Source organism: Magnolia sinica, chromosome 6, assembly GCF_029962835.1.
Source record: "Magnolia sinica isolate HGM2019 chromosome 6, MsV1, whole genome shotgun sequence".
NCBI classification, from domain to species: domain Eukaryota; kingdom Viridiplantae; phylum Streptophyta; class Magnoliopsida; order Magnoliales; family Magnoliaceae; genus Magnolia; species Magnolia sinica.
This window is the reverse complement of record NC_080578.1, coordinates 1,979,436-1,997,875: the sequence shown is the minus strand read 5'-3', so window position 1 is coordinate 1,997,875 and position 18,440 is coordinate 1,979,436. Positions and strand designations below refer to the sequence as shown.

Sequence of the window (18,440 nt, the reverse complement as noted above, 5' to 3'; positions counted from 1 at the left end):
TGTACTCATATTATAAAATTATCTAGAAAAATAGATGGAAGTCATGGATGAAACAAATACATCATGGTGGGGCTCACAGTGCACCAACCACTAGCCATTGGGGAGCAGCCAATCCGTTTCCTCCGCAGCCCACCTAATCGGTAGGACAGAAATTGTGATGGGCTAACCCTGCCTGCTACGGGCCATTTTTTGGCTGAGTTTCACGCCCATGGATGGGATCCGGGCCTGAGATTTAGGCCTGTACCCGCCTAATTCTTGTGACGGTGATAAGTCGGATTAATGACCCGCGGGACAGGCCCGCTATCAACAATGGTCTCTTTTAAAAAATCGAAACTTACAATTTTTTAAGGACCACTTGGCGACCTTAACTCGAGCGCTGTTAGGTGTTACCGGGTAACAGTTTAGTGGGTGTTACCTTACCACCATACGGCCCACCCTTGATGATATGTTGTATATCCACTTGGTTCATCCGTTTTTCCAGCTCATTTTATATCATGGTTTTAAACATTAAGAATATCCAAATCTCAGGTGGACCACACCATGAGAAACAATCTGAATTTTTTTTTTTCTATCCAACCGTTAAACAGAACTGGACGGAGGGACTATACAATTAAAGATTAACTTGATACAAAACTTTTATGACCTAAAAAAACTTTTAATGGCTATTTATAACTTTTTTCAGTGGTGTGGTCCAACATAGATTTGGATACTTACGTCCCAAAACGTTCCGAAATGATCTGAAAAAATGAATGGGCAGCGTAACTATGAAATAAAGTCATCAAGGTGGCCCCACACGGTAAGGATACACCCATTAAACTGTTATCCGGACAATAGGTAATCCGCTCTCTCTTAAGTCGATGAATTCTTTAATTATGTTGACCATTTCACGTGAGAGTCTGTGTGGGACTGCGTGCTGCCAAGGCTCAAGCATCGACGCTCCCTAGGACGTGGATTGCGTGCCGCCTCCGCCTGTCCCGAGCCATGAGCTGGCTGAGAGTCTGGGACTATGAGGGACCCACCGAGATCAGTGATGTGTGAGTTTATCCACACTAGCCATCCAATTTTTTAAAATGAGGCATGTTACGGGAAGATCCGAGTTCCTTATAATTCCGAGGGCTAACGTCATCCGATCGGACGGATGACTACCAGATCGGCTCGGACTGTAAGTGTGGACGGACACTTCGACGAAGGCTTATTACTGGTCGAAACTTTACCTGCCAGAAGGTCCGAGCCGAGGCTGTATTCCGAGCTGGACGTCCCGTGAGCCAAGCTTAGAAACTACTGTAAGTGGACGTGGCCGATTATTTCTCTCGCAGATACGCATGATGCGCATCAGATCCTGCACGATCCTTGAATTGCGTACAATATCCTCATGATCTGAAAATCCTATTGATTAAAGGAATCGTGCCGAGATTAACGGATACAGACCATCCGACAGTCAGGTATAAATACATCAACACTCCATTGCTACAGGGAGGCAAGAATTGATACCCTGGACCCCAGCAACATTACTTAGACCCAGATTCCTAGCCTGACTTTGGCATCGGAGGGTCTCCTGCTCTAGCCAGGGTCTCCTTTGTCCTTCTCTTGTGCAGGCACACAGGGTTAGGTTTAAGTGTTCGGAGCTTGGCGAAGGGTGAACCAGATTTTTACATCAACATTTTTGGCGCCGTTTGTGGGAATCTGATACAAAAGGTCAGGTTCCTATTCTCAGGGATAATGGCTAGAGGGAAGAAGAAAGCGGTAGCCGCCGAGCCGGAGCCAAATGAGCAAACTCGTTCCTCCTCGCTATTTCGTGCAGAATCAGCCCCGGGGCCGTCTCAGCGTTCTCGCAACCGGGCAAGTAAATATCGCGCTATGCAGGGTGAGATACAAGCCCTACGTGACGAAGTGAATAAGATTAAGTAACAACAGGAGCCACAACCGTGTCCAGCCCAGGAGAATCCTGTTCCTGAAGCGGTTGATCCGGTCGTGGAAACTCACCCCGTGCCGGGAAGTGTGAGACCCGAAGCGCCTCAACACCCTTAGATGCCGGTTTCGAGGCAGAATCCTATTCCGACCCAAATCCGAGACTCAGCTCGGAACAATGCCACTTGAGCTTCAACCAACGCTTCAGTCACTTCAGCCCTAGCTCCGACGGATCTCTGCCATCGGCTAAAATGGAGGAGGGGAATGAGAACTCTGGAGACAGAAAACACCTAAGAAATCATAGCAGAAAACAAGGACCCGTGGAAGAAACGGTTCACGGAGCTCAACGACAGATTCTTAGCTCTGGAAAAGAAACAGCAGCCGACATCTGTCCCTGCCGTCGTTTAGGCAATGATGGAAGAGACCGAGCCTCCCTTCACCTCGAAAATCATGAGTGAGGTGATGCCCTAGAGGTTCCGTATGCCTCTCGTCATCCAATATTCTGGGTTTAGAGACCCATCCGAGCATGTGGAAGCCTATCGCTCATGGATGCAGATCCAGACGGCGACGGACGCCATAATGTGCCGGGGGTTCTTGATCACACTCACAGGTTCTGCTTGGAGTTGGTACCGGCAGCTCAAACCAAACTCCTTTAGTTCCTTCGCGGAGTTGAGCCGACTATTCCTTACCCAGTTCATAAGTGGTAAGAGAAGTCGGAAGCCCAACACTCATTTGTTCGCTATCAAACAAGACTCGAAGGAGTCATTGAAAGACTACGTCGTCCATTTTAATGAGGAAGCATTATTGATAGAAGATTACAACGATAAAATGGCGCTCGCTGCTGTGTTCAGCGGGCTAAGAGAAAGAAAATTCACTTTCTCCATTGGAAAGAACCCGTCGAAGACGCTGGCCGAGCTAGTCCCCCGAGCTAAAAAATACACCAACGCGGAAGAATTCTCCAATGCTCATAAAAATGTCCAAGCGCAAGAAATGAATGATAAAGGGAAGAGACCAAGGAATGAGAAAGCTCAGCCATCCAGCAAGGGGACCGGCGATCGCGCCCCTCGCGATCGTCGTCCAAATAGAAGGCCAGAAGGAAAATTTCGTTCCTACACCCCTCTCAACACGTCTGCCGAGCAGATTCTGTTGGATATCCGAGGAGAGAAGCTGCTGAATTGGCCTGTTTGCATGAGGGCTGACCCGGATTACCGAGACAAACGCAAGTACTGTCGCTTCCACGAGATCACGGCCACAATACGACTGACTGTGTAGATCTCAAAGATGAGATCAAGGCCCTTATTCGGAAGGGACACCTGCGCCGATATACCAAGGAAGGAAAAGCCGCTTGGAAAGGAGAAGGAGAGCAAAAGCAGCCAAATAACGCCACGGAAGAGCCCGCCGAAATTCGAACCATCTTCGGGGGCTCATCTGGAAGAGGAGATTCACACAAGGAGCGGAAAGTCCATTCCCAGAAGCTTGACCCGAACATTACGTCCATTTGGCCGAGCGACCCAGTAAGGAACTCCGCGTCAGCCCATGCACTCTAACCTTCACAGAAGAAGATGCATGCGGAATCCAGTATCCACATGATGATGCCCTAGTGGTTACTATGACCATAGCGAACCGTAAGGTATATCGCATCTTGGTTGACACCGGGAGCTCAGCCGATATGATTTATTCCAAAGCCTTTGAAAGAATGGAGATTTCGAGGTCTCATCTTAGGCCTGTGAAGACCCCACTGCATGACTTTGCCGGGAAAAGAGTGATCTTCGAAGGAGCCATCTCCCTCCCGGTGACTGCGGGAGAAGGATGACATCAAGTCACGCTCATGGTGGACTTCCTGGTCGTCAATGTACCATCAGTACACAACGTCATTCTAGGCAGACCTTCTCTCAACACAATGAGAGCAGTGGTCTCTACGTATCATCTGATGATGAAGTTCCCCGGCGAGGGCAGAATAGGCTACCTCCGAGGCGCTCAGCAAGAAGCGCGGAGATGTTATGCAATGGCAGTAAAGAAAGGTTTGGTTAAGCAAGCACTCGTCATCAATATACTGGACCCTAGAGGGCCTACGGAAAGCTCGTCCGTGGAAGACTTAGAGAAGGTACTGCTTGATGAAGCGGATCCGAGCAGAACCGTTCAACTCGGGACAGCGTTGAACCCTGAACAGCGGCTTGGAATACTAACCTTCCTACGACAACATAGGGATGTCTTCGCATGGTCCCACCAAGATATGTCCGGAATTTCTCCAGATGTCATAGTGCACAGGCTGAACGTGGATCCGGATCACAGACCTGTCAAGTAAAAGAGAAGGCCGTTCGGCGTTGAACGATATGAAGCAATAACTGACGAGGTCTCCGTTCTGCTCGACGCCGAATTCATAGAAGAAGTACATTATCCCGACTGGATTGCGAATGTGGTTCTTGTGAAGAAAGCCAACGAGAAGTGACGGGTCTGCGTGGATTACTCAGATCTGAACAAAGCTTATCCGAAAGACAATTTCCCGTTGTCTCGGATCGATCAGCTAGCGGACAGCACGGCCGGTCATGAATTACTTTCTTTTTTAGATGCATATTCTGGGTATAACCAGATTGCAATGTACCCCCCAGACAGGTAGAAAACTACCTTCGTCACAAATAAGGGACTCTACTGTTACTGGGTCATGCCATTTGGTCTGAAAAATGCTGGGGCCACATATCAAAGACTGGTCAATCAAATGTTCTCCAAACAGATCGGGCGCACAATGGAAGTGTACGTTGATGATATGTTGGTGAAAAGCATTAAGGTAGCCGATCACCTGATGGATCTCAGAGAAACGTTCGTCGTCCTCCGAGAATACCAAATGAAGTTGAATCCTACGAAGTGCGCTTTCGGAGTCGGCTCAGGAAAATTTCTTAGATTTCAAGTCAGTCAAAGAGGCAGTGAGGCAAATCCAGATAAGATCAAGGCTCTCCTTAACATGAGCTCGCCTCGAACTCTAAAGGAAATACAATGCCTCACAGGGCGAGTCGCGGCGCTCGGACGCTTCATATCCTGAGCTACAGATAAATGCCTCCCCTTCTTCTAATAGTTGAGGGGTAATAAGAAGGCAGAGTGGATGTCGGAGTGCGAACAAGCCTTCCAACAACTGAAGCAGTATCCGGGCTCACCCCCCTTGCTATCTAAACCTGAAGAAGGTGAACCACTGTTCCTCTACCTCGCAGTCTCGGCTTCGGCCATCAGCTAGGCCCTGATTAGGGAAGTCAAGGGCAAGCAACACCCCATATATTACATGAGAAAAGCTATGGTACCTGCTGAGATGAGATATTCACCCTTGGAAAAGTTGGCGCTCGGCCTCATTGTTTCAGCTCGGAGGTTACGTCAATATTTCCAAGCTCACTCCATAGTTGTGTTGACAGACTCCCCTCTCAGACAAGTTCTCCAGAGGCCTAAGGTGTCAGGTCGGATGAGCAAGTGGGTCATTGAACTGGGAGAGTTCGACATCCAGTTTCGTCTTAAGATGGCAATCAAGGGCCAAGGGGTGGCCGACTTCATTACAGAGTTCACCACTCTGAGCATGGGAGAGATCAATGCTAAGGTCAAAATAAGTCCACATGTCTCCCCAGGAGACCAAAAGGAGGTATCGAACCCGAGATGGGTCCTCTATGTGGACGGGTCATCCTATATCAAAGGGGCCGGTGCCGGAATCGTCCTGATCGCACTTGATTCCACAACTATCCAATATGCGATCAGACTCGGATTCAAGGCCTCAAACAATGAGGCAGAATACGAGGCTTTACTAACCAGACTCAGGCTGGCAGCAAGTCTAGGTGTTCAATCCCTACAAGTCCGATGCGACTCTCAGTTGGTGGTAAACCACATTTTCATTGAGTATGAAGCTAAGGAAACAAGGATGATTGCTTATCTTGGCGAGGTGAAGAAATTAATCAAAAGATTTTGGAGTTGTACCGTCCATCAGATTCCGAGAGCGGAGAATTCATGGGCAGACGCCCTAGCACAGCTCGCCTCAGCCGCGGAAGGGAAGATCCCACGAGTCATCCCCGTTGAATTCATAGAGCACCTAAGCATTGGTAAGGCTGAGAAAAAGGAGGTCAATCTGAGTTATGCCAATCCGAGCTGGATGGACCCAATCTTTAAGTACCTCATGACTGGTGTAGCCCCCTCAGATAAGTTGGAAGCCAGGCGACTGAGAGTTCGCGCAGCTCGATATACTATCTTGGAGGGTGTCCTATACAAAAAAGGGCATTCTCAGCCTTACCTCAGGTGTCTCCGGCCCAATGAGGCTGAATATGTCATTCGAGAAGTTTACGAAGGAATTTGCAGGAACCATTCTGGCAGCTGAGCTTTAGCTCTGAAAATACTCCGACAAGGATATTTTTGGTCGATCATCAAAGAAGACACTAAAGACTATTTTCAGAAATGTGACAAATGTCAGTGTTTTGCAGTCGTGCCAAGGCAACCTGCAGAAGAAATGACTCCCATGAGTGGTCCCTGGCCATTCGCCCAGTGGGGAATCGACATCATTGGCCCTTTGCCCACAGGGAAAGGACAAGTCAAGTTCGTCATCGTTGCGGTCGACTACTTCACCAAGTGGGCCGAGGCCGAGCCTGTCGCTAAGATCACAGAACAGAAGGTGATTAACTTTGTCTGGAAAAATATTATCTACCGGTTTGGAATCCCACGCACCATCATATCAGATAATGGGCGGCAGTTTGATAACGACAAATTCAAAAGCATGTGCCAAGGAATCGGCATCACAAATGCATATTCTTCTCCTCGACATCCCCAGTCAAATGGACAGGTGGAAGCAGTCAATAAAGTTATCAAATACCATCTCAAGACGAAGTTGGAGAAAGCGAAAGGCAACTGGGTCGAGGAACTTCAGTTCGTTCTCTGGGCCTACAGGACCACGACATAGTCCTTAACAGGAGAAACTCTGTTCTCGCTCTCTTACAGCTCAGAGGCGATGGTGCCAGTCGAAATCGGTCTCCTTATGGCTCGGGTTAGGAATTACCAAGAAAATTAGAACTCCGAGTAGATTGCAGCTAACTTGGATTTGCTTGAAGAAGTCAGAGATATCTCAAGGCTCCAAGTCGCAGCTCAACATCAACAAGTTACGCGATTCTATAATTCGAAAGTCAATACCAGGTGGTTCCGCACAGGGGACTTACTCCTTCGTCCGGGCCTAACTGGGAAGGGCCTTACCGTGTTGTCCGATCGACCAAACCAGGCTTTTACCACTTGGAAGATCTCGAGGGTCATCCGCTCCCCCGCCCCTGGAATGCCGAGCATATGAAGATTTACTACCAATGACAAGATAGCCTTTAAGGCCCTCAATAAATGTGCGCTTCTAAGTGACAAGCCTCTAAGGCTCTCGACAAGTGTATGCCTCCGAGCGACGAGCCCTTAAGGCTCTTAATGAAATTCACTACTTCCTCTCTACATAATCAGATTAAGGAAAATTTGTCTCTCACATGCAAAGGCAGACTCAACAAGTTGATCCCTTATAGAAGGGGTCAGGACGTAATCTCACGAAAACTCGACATGGCATCCCCAAGACATGGAAAAAGCCAAAAGATGACCCAAATCCCTAGGCGTTTGGACTCCAATGATCATGCCATAAAGGCTTAAAAATTCTACGAGATGGCATTAGAAGTCTACGAAAAAAGAAAAATGCTAAAGATCATACTGTCGAAGGTGCTTGGGAGTCGGGGGCTTGGTCCGGGCAGACATCTTCAGTAGGTACCTCTCCGGTATCTTTGGACAATAAAGGTTCGAGGTTGAGGTCCGGGTACAAATCCTGGATCGCCTCAATACAAGCATCGAAACCATAGTTGTAAAACTTGGTGGCTTCGGCGTCCCTTTCATTTAAGGTCTTGAAGGCGTCTATCGCCGTGGCCACTGCCTCAACTAGGGAGGCCTCATCCTTGGCCCGTTGGGCCTCCACTACTTGGGAGACAACTCGACTTCATTCTTTCGGCGCTTCGACTCTAGTCCGATTTAGAACTTCGCCTAAACGAGCTTAGCCAAGGAATCCGCATGAGCCCTAGCTTGGGCCAGCTCAACCTCCGTCGCACCACAACGGGCCTTGAGATCACTCACGACCCCTTGCAGATGGAGCTCCCTGTCTTGCTCATCCTGCTCTCTAGCCTTCCCATCCTCAAGCTGCCAACGCAGCTCACCTTGCTCAAGTCAGAGGAAATCAGCTTCGTCCCGCAAGATCCCCACCTCGGTCTTGAGGGCCTCCACCTCAGCCTCCCTCTTTTCCAACTCCCGCATCCTCTCCTAAGCCGAAAGGAGCTTCGGGACAGACTGAACAAAAACAGAGATAAAACATACGGGTATAAAAGAAATGGAAACCATTCTAATGAGACTATAGTTTCATATGTGTGGGTGAGTCTTCACTCCCCAAGTATAGGGTTGTGATGTAGTAATAAACTCGGTAAGACCGAGGTCGAATCCACAGGGACTGAAACTTGTACGTTGTCTGAAACCAAGTAGAACTAGAACTAGACTAAGATGTGATCTAAACCAAATAGAATTTAAGGAATAATTTGTGGAATAATTATCTAATAACTTAAGGAATTCAAAGGAAGGAAACTAGGGATTCAGAGGATCCACTTGTAGGGATCAGGGAGATCTCATGCCTGCATCAAGATTTATTGAATTTAAACTGAACTGACTTGATCTGGTTTTCAAGAGATGAAAGGTATAAGAATTAGAATGGATTCCATCATCTAACCATGTCCAGGAGACAAAGCAAACAACAGGATTAAACTAATTATCAACCAAACAACAATGCATGAAAGTTAGGAAGGGTACTATCATCCATACCATGCCCAGGAGACGATGGTGAACAACAGGGCTTCCTGACGTCATAAACATCAAGGGAAAAGGAAATATTCAAAGCCATCGCAGACCCGTTGTAATTTTAGTCACAACAGACCATAAAAAAAACTAAAAACAATTCCTCAATTAAACTAAAAACAATATCAGTTCAGTTTAAACAAAAAGGCATAAGTAAAAAAAACTCCCATCAGACTACAAGTTTCCCCTCTTAGCCCCAGCTAAGAGGTTAGCCCGTCATGATGCGGCTAGATCTCATAATAATAATAAAACAAAATAAAAAGAACTTAAAAAACAATACTCTCTTCTTGTTCACGGCTGCTCCAACACTTCTGTCCAAAAGCCTCTCCAGGTGCCTCCACGGCTGCTCATGTTCAGGTGCCTCCTTCTCTTTATAGGATTCCGGCAGTAGTGGCTGAGTCGAGCACTGACTTCTCCTTCGCAGTCTGTTTGCAACGGAGCCGAACTCCCTGTTTACGCCAAAAAAGAAATAAGGCCTTGCATCTGTGATGACCGGTGGGCCTAGGATTGATGTTGGACGAGAAATCCGACCCGTCCATTAGTTTCCCCTCGAAAAACCAGTGAAACCTGATTGGTTTTGGATCCGCTTCGAGGTGAACCACGAATTAGTTCAATTCACCGTCGGTCTTCCGATTGGACGGTCGAAATCCAATTAAAGCTATCCTATGCAATTCCACCACCTAGGCGAGGGAGGTAGGGCCCGTGGGTTCCTGAAGGACGATCCTGATTCACCTGATGAGCCCTGATGGTGGCCCACAACAATCAACCGTCAGTCCTGCTGCGAAACAGAGTCGCCGCTGTCGCTGCTGCGAAATCACGTTCGCACTTTTTGATGCCCGGTGTAGAATCCACTTCGACCATTCGATTCTCGTCGAAAAACCAATTGGAAATGGCTAGTTTTTTATTAGAATCGGTGTGGCCCACGTCGTTTTCTATTCCCCCGTCCATTCTGCGATTGACGGTTGGGAACATGCGTACGCTTGCATGGTGGAAAAAGGAAACCTAGGCGTTGGTCTTGGCCGCCTCCTGAGACACTTTAACGGTTCAGATCATCTAAACGGATGATGAGTGGGGCCCACAAGGATCAACCGTCGGTCGGCGTGGAAGACGCTGGCTAATTTTGAGTTTCTTTTTGAAGAAGAGACGGTCCCTGTGTTGCCATGCACGTCTTAGTGCAAAAAGTGTACTATGTACACTTTATGATGATTATGAGAAATCCACACCATCCATCTTGTTCCCCATTCCATTTGGGCCGTGGGGCCGAAGTTAAAGAGTATCTGGACAGCGGGTAGGCCCCAAATCAGGGTTTTATGGGCTGATCTGTTAGTTCAGCCACTTTTACGAGGATCCAATGGCTGAAATTTGACGTGTACGGTTAGTTTTTGGTCCTCGAGCCATGTATAAAGTTTCGAGCCAAACAGATGATGGAAACCCAGTGATCTTGCATTCTGGCTGACTTTCAGGTCGCTTGAGCTTCAGTTTCTCAATTTTCGCGAATCCCTGGCGTGTAATTCCGTTGATCTTGGTCCCCTGGAGTCCGTCCCTTGCCTTGGTGCATTCTAAACGTTAAATCCGTACTTTTAGCATCCCGATCCAGTCTCAGCTCGCAATTCCACCTTGCAACACAAACACGATTAAAATGGGCTATTCAACGGTACCATGTTTATAAATCTAGGCAATAACTGGGTCTGATATGCAATATTTGACCCTCAACAGAAGCCATGTTATTCAAGAAGGAGCTATCCGATTTATTGAGAAGGCGGGCTATATCCTCTTCTGGGGCATGCTAGGCAGCCCAAGGCGTTATGCAAGACAGGTGATAGCCCGGTTCAAACCTCCCGCCGCTCGTCCCCACCTGGGCCGAGCCCCTAACTTCCTCGACTCTGGTTCGACTGCCCACCGAGACTTGGACCTTTACCCCAAGATCATTCCCGTCATCGGGAGGAGAAAGCATGTCATCAGCTATCCGGATGGCTTTCTCCCGCTCGGAGGAAGAAGGGACAGCAATGCAAGCCTTGGGGGCTGGAAGAGGAGCCTCCACGGCAGGAGGTAGTGGTAGGTGGAGGGGGAAGGGAAGGAGTCATAGTTGCTGGAGCCAGCGCAATGATTGCTGGAACTTGGGGCCCAACAGATGTTGTGACTAGCGTCGCAGTAGGAATTGGAGCAGCAGCCGGAGCTGCGAAAACGGGAGTAGGGGTAGAGAGAGGAATGACATGCCTCTTTCAAGCAGTAGTCTTCGCCCGAGGCTCGGTCCTTAACATTTCTTCAGCCGTCGGAGCGGTTTTCCTCCTCCGAGAACCAGATGCCTCGGCCATACCTGCCAAAAGTAACGGGTCAGATAATCAGGTCTAAGATTTCAATCCCGGCAAAAAAAACTTATTAAAAGATGACGGAAGAGGTTGGGACTTACACAGCCCGCACCAATGAAGGTTGGTGGCGGTGATCAGGTCCGACTAAGAACGAAGCTCTCTCGATCGCGCCCTGGCCTTAGCTATGCAATTCTTCTGGGCCAAATCAAGGAGAGGTGTGCCCCTTGAAAAATCTGCAAAGATAAATTTAATTTCAGTCTAACTGTCGTAAAAAAGAAGAATAAGAAGAATATGAAGAAAAGAGGGAATAACTGGTCTGACCTGGTTTAGAAAATCGGGTGGGAACCCTAGTTGTCAAGGTTCTGAGCTCAGTCACCGGCACCTCCCATTCGTCCATAGCCCAGAACCATTTATTCTTCCAGTCCTTATTGGAGGACAGAAGATTCATTACGAGCCCCGCCCCTTGCTGCCTCGGGTCGCGAAGTAGTACCATGGTTCCTGACTGTCGTGCTTGACTAGGTACAAACTTATAAACTCCTCCGGAGTCAGCTCTGGGTTCCTGACTTGACGCCAGATAATGTAAGAAGAAATCGTCACCCTTCAAGCATTGGGGGTGAATTGCCCAAGAGCTAGGCTGAGGTAGGCTATCACGGCTCGGATGAAGGGATGCAGAGGAAGTCGGAGCCCGCATTGCAGCGCATAGAGGAAAATGGTGACCTCTCCCTCAGTAGGCACACCAGTGGTATATAAGGGCTCAGGGGCTCTTATCTGGACGGAGTCAGGGATCTGAAACTCCGAGCGGATCTATTCCATCTGAGACTTAGAGAGAACGGAACCTCCTGGGACTACCTCCGAGGCCCGTCCACTTGCTGGCATCCCCGCGGCCTCGGTAGTTGTAACCCTGGGGGCTCGAGCAGACTACTTAACGACCTTTCGAGTCTGAACCCCTGCTTCTTTCTGTCTTTTGGGCAGAGGAAATAAGGGTATGACTTCATAGGGACCTTCAGAAGCCCCTCTCCTGTCGTCAGAACTCCTCAACTCGGAATCGTCGTCGTCATCCGGAACGGTCTCCAGGTCGGACGACATCTTAAAAGGAAAGTATATAAAGAAGCACAAGGGAGGAGACTCACCGGACGAAAACCGAGAATCACTTTTACCAAAATGCCTGATCGATCGGAATCGCCTGTCGAAAAACCTTGAACGTTCGGAATCGCCCTCGTCGAAAATCGCCTCCTCCGGTAATAACTCAAAACACAAAGCGTAGAAGAAGAGCAGAGATCTCTAAAGGAGGCTTATATAGACCTTACCAGATCTCTACATTAATGGCAAGCAATGATAGCCGTAGCCCAATCGTCGCGAGCCGATTTCGGAGCTTACATTTCCGCACATTATTGGCTCAAGCTTTGTCGAGCAGTACGTCCCTGACGCCTGGATAAATGAAACGATGCCCGAGCAATGAAAGCTCCGTCTGAAACACTGATCAGGGTGTACGTCGCAAAAGCCATAGGCGGACGATGATTTGAAATCTTAACCGTCGCCACGCGGCAGCTGAATATTGGTCCATGGACGGGAAACCCTGAGGGTGCGTTGCTTCAAAATTTCGAAGACAGGATAATATCGACACAAATGGACGGTTCATCGGTCGAGGCGATTGATCTTCCGCATGTTTACTCTCCAAGTCCATAACCGACCTCGAAGAGTAGGGGGTTTCTGTTATGGGAAGATCCGAGTCCCTTATAATCCCGAGGGCTAACGTCATCCGATCGGACGGATAACTACCAGATCGGCTCAGACTGTAAGTGCGGACGAACACTTAGACGAAGGCTTATTAATGGTCGAAACCTTACCTGCTAGAAGGTCCGAGCCGAGGTTGTATTTCAAGCTGGACGTCCCGTGAGCGAAGCTTAGAAACTACTGTAAGTGGACGTGGCCGATTATTTCTCTCGCAGATACGCATGATGCGCATCAGATCCTGCACGATCCTTGAATTGCGTACAATATCCCCACGATCTGAAAATCCTATTGATTGAGGGAATCGTGCCGAGATTAACGGACACAGACTATCCGACAGTCAGGTATAAATACATCAACACCCCATTGCTTCAGGGAGGCAAGAATTGATACCCTGGACCCCAACAACATTACTTAGACCCAGATTCCTAGCCTGACTTTGGCATCAGAGGGTCCCTTGCTCTAGCCAGGGTCTCCTTTGTCCTTCTCTTGTGCAAGCACACAGGGCTAGGTTCAAGTGTTCGGAGCTTGGCAAAGGGTGAACCAGATTTTTACATCAACAAGGCAGATATAAGGCTTAAGTGGATTGCACAATAGGGATTAAATAACCATCATTAAGAAATTACCCGGGGCCATGGAATTTTTTGATCAATAACCTTATGAACACGTTAATTAGATTGAAAATAAATATGTAAAGATGGAAGAAGGAGAGAAATATTTGATTGAATTGTGATTTATTTTGCATTGAGCTTTACAAATAAATAGATGTATAATGAGCTATGTATGGAAAAATATATTTTAAAAATAATTTAATTACAGATTTTGTGCAAATCTTGATTTTGTGCATGTATGGTAAAAAATCTGTCAATACTCCCCCTCAAGTTGGCGCATGGAGGTCCGTAATGCCCAACTTGTGCGAAAAGTGATGAAAAAGTTCATGTCCTAAAGCTTTAGTGAAGATATCGGCAACTTGCTCACTGGAAGAAGTGTGGACAGCTTTAAGGAGGCCCAAGCAAATTTTATCGCGAATAATATGGAAATCAATCTCAATGTGTTTGGCACGCTCATGAAACACAAGATTGTGGGCAATATATAGTGCAGATGGATTGTCACAATGTAGAGTGAATGGCTCGAGATGAGAGACACCAAGATCAGTGCGAAGTTGTTTTAACAAAGTGAGTTCACAGGTTGTGACGGCCATGACTTGATATTCAGCTTCAGTAGAAGAGCGAGCAACTATATTCTGCTTCTTGGTGCGCCATGAGATCGGATTAGTGCCTAAGTGAATAAAGTAGCGGGTGGTGGAGCGGCAGGTGGTGGGGGTGGTAGGACAGCTGGCCCAATCAGAATCTGTATAAGCTGTAACATGTGTACTGTTGGATGAAGGAAAGAAGATGTCTTGGCCGAGGTAGCCTTTGATGTAGCGAAGAACTCTAGTAGCTGCAGTCATGTGAGGGACCCGAGGAGTATGTATGAATTGACTGAGTGTGTTGACTGCATAAACAATGTCTGGTCTGGTGATGGTCAGATAGATGAGATGGCCAACAAGGCAACGGTAAAGGACAGGATCAGGGAGAAGGTCACCATCTTAAATATTAAGTTTCAAATGTTGCTCCATAGGAAAAAGAGCAGTCCGTGCGTCAAGTTGTCCACTGTCAGAGAGAATGTCGAGAGCATATTTGCGCTGATTAAGAAAGATGCATTTGGGAGAGCGAGTAACTTCGAGTCCAAGAAAGTACTTCAAGGAACCAAGGTCCTTCGTCTTGAAGTGAGTGGAGAGAATTTTCTTAAAAAGCTCGATTTGAGAGATGTCGTTACCAGCAACCAAGATGTCATCAACATAAATAAGGACAAGAGTGATGCTGGTAGAAGTGATGAGAGTAAACAAAGAATGATCCGCTTGAGACTGATGAAAACTTGCATCAAGAAGCATAGAGGTGAGTTTAAAAAATCAGTTTCGAGAGGCTTGTTTGAGGCTATAGAGGGATTTTCTGAGGCGACAAACACGGATCTTCCCTTGAGGACAATATCCAGGTGGTGGTGTCATGTAGACTTATTCATCAAGATCGTCGTGCAAGAAGGCATTATTGACGTCAAGCTGATGAATAATCCAATTTTTGGTAGCTACAACTGCCAGTAAGCAGCGGACCGTGGTCATTTTGGCGACTGAAGCAAAAGTCTCATGGTAGTCAAGTCCTTTAACCTGAGTGTATCCTTTGGCAACGAGCCGAGCTTTGTACTACTTGATGGATCCGTCGGCTTTGAGTTTTGTTTTGAAAACCCATTTGCACCCAATGGGTTTCTTACTAAGAGGAAGGGGCTCAAGAGTCTAGGTGGAATTATCCTCTGAAGCACAAAGCTCAACAAATATTGCCTCGTGCCAGTGAGAGTGGCGGATAACATCAAAATAGCATTGGGGGTCAGTATAGGAGGTAAGAGCAGTCAAATAAGTAATATGTGAGGGGGGAAAAGGGGAATATGAAAGAAAATAAGACAAAGGGTGAGCAGTACCTGAAGCCGGTGAAGCTGGTGTAGATGTCGTGGGCTCCGCATGTAAGGTGAGACAGATATAGTCATGAAGGTAGGCAGGTCGAGTAATGGTGCGGCGAGGGCGAGAAGCTGGTAGAGATGTGTTTGATAAGGTCATGAAGGTTGAGGAATTAGGAGAGGTAGGAGAGTCAGGAGGGTTACGAGAGGTCAGGGAATCAGAGAAGGAGACATAATAGGTTCAGTGACGGGAAAAGGAATGATAGGAGCGGGAATGGAAGGAGTGTCAGGAAGATCTTGGAAAGGAAATATTTATTCGTGGAAGGCGACATCTCGAGAGTAGAAGACGAATTGAGTATTGAGGTTGTAGAGCTTGTAGGCTTTATGTGTGCTTGGGTAGTCAAGAAAGACACATTTAGTGGCACGGGGAGAAAATTTGTCGCGGTAAGCATTGAGAGTTTGTGCATAACAAAGACATCCGAATACCTGAAGATGATTATAGTTTGGAGGTTTATTGAACAGAATTTCAAAAGGTGAATTATTTTAGAGAGTGTGACTAGAGGTGCGGTTGATGAGGTAGGCTGCGGTGAGGACACAGTCACCCCAAAAAGGTAGGGCAAGTGTGCTTGAAAACGAAGACTGCGGGCAACATTTAGAAGGTGCCGGTGTTTACGCTTTGCAACGCCATTTTGTTGACGAGTTTCGACACAGGTACGTTCATGAATGATGCCGTGATTATGTTTGTATGTTTGAAATTGATGGGAAAGAAATTCTTGTCCATTATCATTTCTAATAATTTTGACCGTAGTGTTAAACTGATTGTAGACAAGAGCGAAGAAGTACGTTAAATGGGTGTAAGCCTCATATTTAAAACGCATAAGATATACCCATGTGATGCGAGAAAAATCATCAACAATTGTGAGAAAATAATGAGCTCCACATAAAGATGTGGTGTGATAACCACTCCAAATATCACAAAAGATACGATTAAAACGAGAATCACTTTTATTGGCATAATTGGAAAAATGTAATCTTGTATGCTTAGAACGAGTACAAACATCACATTTAGAAAGAGTAAAAGGAGAATTAAAAATACTGGGAATAGTAAAACTGGAGGGATGTCCTAGACGTTGATGCCATAGGGTCTTATTAGCAGTAGATTGAGCAGCAAAAATGATGGGAGGATCGGGGTGGTACACGTAGAGCCCGTTGCATAGATCACCTGATCCAATCGGCTTCATCGATTGAGGGTCCTGAAATAAACAAGTGTTAGAGGAAAAAAAGATAATACAAGAATTATGAAGGCAATTTGAAAAACTGAGAGTAAATTAAAGGACAAAAGTGAAACATAGAAAACGTGTTTTAATTTGAGAGAAGGGGAGAGAATACAAGAACCCATCCCTTCCGCTGAGATATCTTGTCCTGTTGGAAGCCAAATGTGGTGAGGGGGGCAAGGGGCTTCAAATCGGCAGAAGCATCGCGTTGGTGGCAGATGTGGTGGCTCGCACCACTGTCCACCACCCAATGGAGGCGCCGATTGAAGGAGAAATCAAATGGTGAGAAGAGGTTACCAGCGAAATTTGTAGGGGATGGATCATTCGGAGGTTGCGACGGTGGGGTATTGTTGTCGGCCATGGCAGAATGGGTTAATCTTTTTAAGCTCTGATACCATTTAAAGATGGAAGAGGGAGATAAATATTTGACTAAATTGTGATTTATTTCGTATTTAGCTTTACAAATAAATAGATGTACAATGAACTATGTATGGAAAAATATATTCTAAAAATAATCTAATTATAGATTTTGTGTAAGTCTTGATTTTGTGCACGTATAGTAAAAAATCTGTCAATAAAACATCTGCTGCACTTTAAAAGGTTTCAACAGTGGGCATTACTACCACCTCTACTTCCTATGGTGTAGCCCACTTGAGCATTGGATCGGCCTTATCTTTTGGGTTAGTAACTTGATATGATATGAAAAAATGGATGAATAGGATGGATAAACCAAAACATCATGGTGGCGGCGTAGAGCCAGTCTATTCCAAGCATGGGTAACACCAAGTTGTCAAGGTGGGCCCGATGGGAATTAAGGTAACACCCGATGAGGTGTTACCTAGGTACCACCTAATCAGCTCCTGACGGGAATTGCCTACGCCCGGGCCACTGAAAGTTCATGTGTGGGGGCCATAGAGATGGCCGTCAAAAATTCACTTAGTCCATCGGTTTAGAAGACCACGGTAGAACACGCATGAATCTAAAATTCAAGCACATTTAAAGCTCATGTGGGCTCTACCACATGGAACAGCAGGAATTATTCGCCTACTGTTGGAAACTTTGTAGGGCCCCGGGAGTTGGTTTTTTTCCTTCCTTTCTTCTTTTATTAGGAAGATATTTGTGTCTACAGTTTATCTAAGTAGTTATTACTATGTTAATGGTTTGAAGGGCATATAAACATTATGCTATGTTATAGGTAAAAATGGTTTTAACTGCTTATGAGGTCGACTCGGACTCATGAACGCGTGCTTTCTAGCCCGAGATTGAAAGGTAGGATTAAGACATCGTAACCAAGGAGCTTCTGAACGATCCTGTCTTAGATCGAGTTGAAGAGAAACAAGCACCGAACTCCCAACTTGAGGCCATGACACCATATATGTCCGAGCTCCTATCGAGCCTGTCTAGTCCCCGAGGGATGCTCGGACTTGTACAAATCTAATTGACTGATCGAGGGATCAGCTCGGCTTGACATCGACAGACAACAAGAAGACCAATCAATTCGACGAGATCAAGGGAAATGATCATCCAAAACAGCGAATCTCGCCAAGGAAATGAGCCCCTCCCCCGTGCCCAAGCACAGAAAGGCCAAGGAATTGATTAGCCCACTAGCAACGATCTGCTCGAAAGATTGCCTTGAGCCGACCATGGAGGTCAGCCCGATTGCTTAAGGGCTCGGCTCAGCTCAGCCTCGACCGTCCATCACATGGTTTTAGGGCCGATCAACACTTATCACCCCCACAAATTCCATGTAACAGCTGAGAAACATGTCCCGTCTACACCATAAATAAGGGACCTATCTACACTAATAGGTGCAAAAAATCTCACCCAAAAACCCATCTCGATACTAATAGGCCTAGATTCTTAG

At 46.7% G+C, this 18,440-nt stretch overlaps 2 protein-coding genes across 2 annotated transcripts; one reads left to right on the top strand and one right to left on the bottom strand.

Annotated features, from left to right (window-relative positions):
• Positions 1–2,388: 2,388 nt before the first annotated feature.
• Positions 2,389–3,180, top strand: LOC131249455 (uncharacterized). The gene has a single exon (XM_058250266.1). It carries the CDS (start codon positions 2,389–2,391, stop codon positions 3,178–3,180), a length of 792 nt encoding a protein of 263 aa, XP_058106249.1.
• A 12,434-nt stretch (positions 3,181–15,614) lies between these two features.
• Positions 15,615–16,937, bottom strand: LOC131249454 (uncharacterized). The gene is made up of 2 exons (XM_058250265.1): positions 16,692–16,937; positions 15,615–15,788 (listed from the first exon to the last, which is right to left on the bottom strand). The coding sequence occupies exons 1-2, from the start codon at positions 16,935–16,937 to the stop codon at positions 15,615–15,617; spliced, it is 420 nt and encodes a 139-aa protein (XP_058106248.1).
• Positions 16,938–18,440: the final 1,503 nt, after the last annotated feature.